The 5,210-nt window shown below is 42.1% G+C and overlaps 1 protein-coding gene across 1 annotated transcript in view; it reads right to left on the reverse strand.

Annotated features, from left to right (window-relative positions):
* Nucleotides 1-5,210, reverse strand: part of kcnd3 (potassium voltage-gated channel, Shal-related subfamily, member 3) — a 109,108-nt gene that overhangs the window by 7,682 nt on the left and 96,216 nt on the right. The window contains exon 3 of the mRNA XM_046055581.1: nt 1,367-1,468. Within this exon, the coding sequence (XP_045911537.1) occupies nt 1,367-1,468 (102 nt within the window). The remainder of the gene's footprint in view (nt 1-1,366; nt 1,469-5,210) is intronic.

Raw genomic sequence — 5,210 nt, forward strand, 5'->3', positions numbered from 1 at the left:
CCTTACCAGCACTAACTGTTGATTTGTGCAAACTGACAAAATGAATGTGACACAAGACATATAATATATTAAACAAATGACTGTATCTAAGCAAAGAAGCAAAACATCTTGATTGGCCAACTCTGACCCTAACCAACAGAGGCAACAAGTACTAGCCAATCAGAGGCAGTGTAGGGGGCAGGACTTGACGTAAAGCTGCTGTCAAATGAGAGTTGTCGAAAATCCAGTGGGGAAAAGAAAATAACACTGAAAAGGTACATGAATTGCTCTATAAAGAACCAATGTTCCCAAATTCAAAAATAATTATCTACTTAACTATATAATTAGCCATGGTAGTCCTAATAAAGCAGTGTGCACTTTAAAACTAATTAAGTCTTAAATAAAACCAAATCTTCATGGGGATGGGGTTCCATAAACAATAAATAAATATCTTTTTTTTCCTGGGTGTCATAAACAAAACAGATTGCAAAAGGAGTACCCTTGTTCATATATAACTTTTACAAACTTTCTAACTCAGTTTCCCAAAACACTATTATGTCAAGAAGTATTCTTGAATCTTAGAAAACATTCAACATAAAGCAACTTAAGCATTCAGAATGTACTGTGTAGACGAGCTTTGCACATGGCCTTTTGCCTGCAATTAAGGTAAATGGAAACATAATCACACACATAAAAACTAAATATAAACACATATATAAAAACAACACTGTAGCCTTTGCAGTCTACTGCTTTGCCTCTCAAGGCAATATCAATATGAATGCAATGTATTATTCAGCCCTCGCTTGAAAATAAGCATTGGTGCCGTTCTAAAGTTTGTCCTCAGCATTGCCATTGAAGAGAGAGAGAGAGAGAGAGAGAGCTATTGAGACACATATAGAGACAGAGGGAGGAAGAAGCACTTGTTTTTGTTTTTGCGCTGTGTCAGCCCCGGGCCACTATAGCGCTTGTGAACCGCAACATTTTGGTGAGGCAAGGAACATCCTTGAGTTGTGTTTACATTTCCCGCTGCATTGCCTGAAGCCTGTTCCTCAGCTGGGCAGCTGGGCTCAGAGATGCTCACATTAGAAGTGCGGCTTATCAAGTGGGATCACAGTCAGCTGCTCTGATGGGATGAGTTAGGGTGGGGAACATTCGTAGAACTGAAGTTAATTAAAGGAAAGACAAGCAAGGCCTGCATTGGATGACTTCTCTGAAATCCTTGGAATCGTTTTTTTCTCCAAGGAGATGCAGAGGTCAGCCTTTCTGCGTTGCCGGTTGAAAAATTACAAATGTAAATATGTCATATGTGTTTGGGTAATCCTGAGGAAAACCATGATGAGACTCAAGTGAAGCATTAAATTGTCTGTGGTATAGAGGCTGGTCTTACCGTGAACTCCAGAGCGTCGTTGAACAGGCCATTGCGCTTGCTGTGGAGGAAGGCATTGGAGCTTCCTGTCTTGGATATTCGTATCCTGGCCAAGCGGGCTTTCTGCAAAGAGCAAGAGACCAAAGAAACCACCTGTTAGTCAGTGGCTACACCACATCCTATGTCAGAATGATTGGGTATTATCCTGACACATCCCACTGATTTTACAGCACTATGCTTGATATTTTAGTTAAGATCGCATGGATCAAATCAAACGTGTGCTACTTAAGCATTCACTCTGATCTCCTATGATAAATTCACTCTGATCTCCTGTGATACTTATGAATGATTTATAGTGACTACATGCTAACACATTCCTTGGGTTGAAAATCAGTTAGAGAGACAGCTAGGAATGGAGAGATCCTGTTTGAATTAAGCAGCCAAGTGTCATTCTGAATTTAAAATATTGAATTCAATTTATTAGTGCTGTTTTTGTGGCTGCTATGTAAGCAGTTTTGTCTCACAAAATAAATCAAGGAAGCATCCGTGCCCATAATGCTCTACATGGTTAGTGTTGGCTTAAATGCATCTTTAGTCATCAGCCTGGTGCGGCATGGTTAGTGCACAGTCCACTCTCTTTTTCTTTGTCTCTCTCTCTCTTTCTCCCACGCTGTCAAATCTCTCCTGTGAGGCAGTCAGCGGCAGAGAGGAACAAGAAGGAGAGACGGAATACGAGGAGGAACAGAAACACTCTGGTCCTTGGAGTGAATTCTTAATACATCACTGGCTTTGGATTCCACTCCAACGTCCTGCTTTATGCTCTACCTCGAAGCGCATTGTCGCCGCTGAATGTGTGTGAAAACATGTCTGAGTGCGCATTCATTTCGTGTACACAGGCCTGTGTGAAAATGTGGGTCTCAATAAATCTCTCACTTACCGGAACAACTGTTTTTACACTATAGTGTAATCTGAGTCACTCACGCCCCCATTTTCCTGTCAAAGGCAAGAGTGTGTGTGTGTGTGTGTGTGTGTGTGTGTGTGTGTGTGTGTGTGTGTTCCTGTTGCTTCGCTTTCTGCATTTTAAAATAGAATGATGGATTCATTGAAAGGAAATTGGTAGAAGGATAATGTGAGCTGTGTAAATGATGAGCAGACACAGAGCTCATTTAGTAGGGGGCCCATGCACTGCTGGGGGGTTAATTGAGTGTGTGGATGTGTGTTTGCATATCTCCATGTGTGCTTGCATACCACGTCTTCATAGCACAATTTCCAAACATATATATACAAGTCATATAGAGCAGCAGAAATACGGGGCTCAGTGAGAGTATGGTAATGTATGGTAATTCAAGCTTATCCCCTCACTTGGGTTTCATTTAAAACATGGTAATATGTACGGACCTCATGCTGTTATTTAGTAATCTAAAGAGAGGCAGGGGAGATAAACAGGTGTGCATGTGAACACATGCATGCCTGAACACATGAGGCCAGTCTATACTGTAGCATCTATAGCACAAACCTACCTCTCTTCAAATTGTTTTCCTTCTCTTGCTCTCCTGTGTCTTTATCTTTTTTTTTTTTGTCTCTTTCACCCTCCCTCCTGCTCTCCTTGACAAGTTTTCCTCACTGTCTTTGTGCCCTCACACTCTTAACACCTATGTACATTTGTGGTGGCACAGCATTCACACAGGCCTTTGGGATAACCCTTCTTCATATTCTGGCATTGTGCTCAGCCAATGGGAGTGTATGTCTGGGGTCACCATGCAAAAGGGACCCCGCGACTGTGGCCGATGGTTGCCAGGCAGAGCAGGGGTAATGGAGGGGATGTTAAGAACATGTCCCGCAAGATTGAATCTAATTCTGCAGAGCTCTGATAGATTCTCTGGGCCTCAGGAACCCGGGCGCTTGCGTCTAAGGCCCATCTGTGCTTTGAGGCAGAACCACGGCACGACAGATTGAGCCTGAATTGCTGCTGAAGCATCATTCAGAGCACACAGAAGTTTAAGGAAACCACGGACATGGGCTTTCATTAACACCAACACACACACAGAAAATCATGTGGAAGGCTACATGGCCAAAAAGTGTATCTACTACACATTCCTTCAGCTGGAGACAGTCCCATACACCATATATCCATATGTACAGACATGGACACACACACACATCAAAAGGATATTGTAACAATAAGATAAACAATCTCAGTGCTGGAACAGTATCTTCCCTCACATAGAATATACTTTAGGTCAGAGGTTCACAGAAAGATGCCATATTAACGGATGATTTGGCATGAGGGTGTTACATAATTAAAAATACTTTCAATGAAAAATGGGTTTGTGGTCGCTCTGAAACACACTGCAGAATGTGTTTATGGTCGCTCTGAAGTACTGTACATTCAAATATAACAGGAAACCTGTTCACCATTTTTTAAACAATTTTTTAAATTGTATTGTTAATAGTTTATTAAAGGAGAAATATCAGACACGCTTCTTTACGTCTCAGTGACTTGAGAGGTGCGTCAGTGTCTGTTTGATTGACACAAACTTGCGACATAGCTTACTACTAATGGGTCAGACAGTGCGTCATTAGCAGTGGTATTTATGAGTAAAGACCAAACCAGCATTCAAACAGACTGAAGTGACATTAACAGGTACGTTGTACACGCCATTTAATGTGACCCGCTAATTAGCTGCAAACTGATGTTAGCAGTGCACTTTCACCCGGTGGTCACTCGTGCAACAAGCTACGGTGCAGGACAAGACGTGTCTTCATGTCTGTAAGTTAGATAAGGAGGACAATTCAGGAGCAGTGTGTGAACTGTACCATAGCTTTCGGGGGAGAGCCCCCCGCTCACCTGAAAGCTATGGGCTGTTTGCGCGTGCCTCAAAGACAGGACTAACTGTGACTCTTGCTGCAAAGAAACAAGCATGTAGGCCTAGTGCTGAATGAAAATCAGACATGGTTTAATCTTATTATCATTACTATTTGTAGCCATTTTGCTACACTCATGCTTCACATCCTCTCTTCACTGTTTCGACCTAACCTTTCTTTTCTCCATGAGATGGAAAAATTTAGAAAGTTGCGCGGTGTGATCCATGCCTTGTTAAGAGGAGTCAAGCTCCCCCTGGACCCCCTGTAGTTTGCACCCTGTTAAGGAGGAAAGCTAATGTGGGTTGTTTAAAATCTGTGTCTTTTTTGTTGTGTAGCAGGCTAGTCTAGCTGGTAGTCAGTGTGTATCAGACATATATGTGTCAGACATGTATTCTGTAGCAGACAAAAAAGAAAATGCAATTCAGTTTCACTTTAAAGCAAACAACTTGGAGAAAAAGTAGCTTTGAAAAATCCTAAATACTGTAACCAACCAATCAGAAAAGTGATGCTCAATGTCACTGGTTGAAACAATCCAGATGTTTCCACATACCCAAGGGGAAATAAACGGATTCAAACACACTGTCTTCCTCTTTCCACACTTTAAAGATTATAGTTATAGGATGCAAGCCAGCACAAATGCTTCTTTTTAACACTATTTGTTGCCAGCTGAGGGATCTAAACTGGCATATCATCAGCTGATAAAAAAATAGCTACATATCCACTCAGCTCCCATGCCTCTACCCCGCTGAGTATTGGCAGGAAGTTTTCTTGGAAGTTCTTTTTTTTTTGTTGAAAGTAAAAGTTAAAAAATTCATAGCACCTTGTGAGTTACAGTTTTGCTAGACTGCCTGTATAGGATTTGGCTGAGTGAAAAGTGGAGCAATCGAGCTATGAGACCAGATTAGGTTCTGCCTCAGGCCTGCCTTGGAAACATACAAGTGAAAGAGGGGACCATCTGATGAGGAAGCACCCCCCCCCCCCCCCCCCCCCCCCCCCCCCC

This window comes from Micropterus dolomieu, linkage group LG08 (genome assembly GCF_021292245.1).
Source record: "Micropterus dolomieu isolate WLL.071019.BEF.003 ecotype Adirondacks linkage group LG08, ASM2129224v1, whole genome shotgun sequence".
In the NCBI taxonomy this organism is placed as follows: domain Eukaryota; kingdom Metazoa; phylum Chordata; class Actinopteri; order Centrarchiformes; family Centrarchidae; genus Micropterus; species Micropterus dolomieu.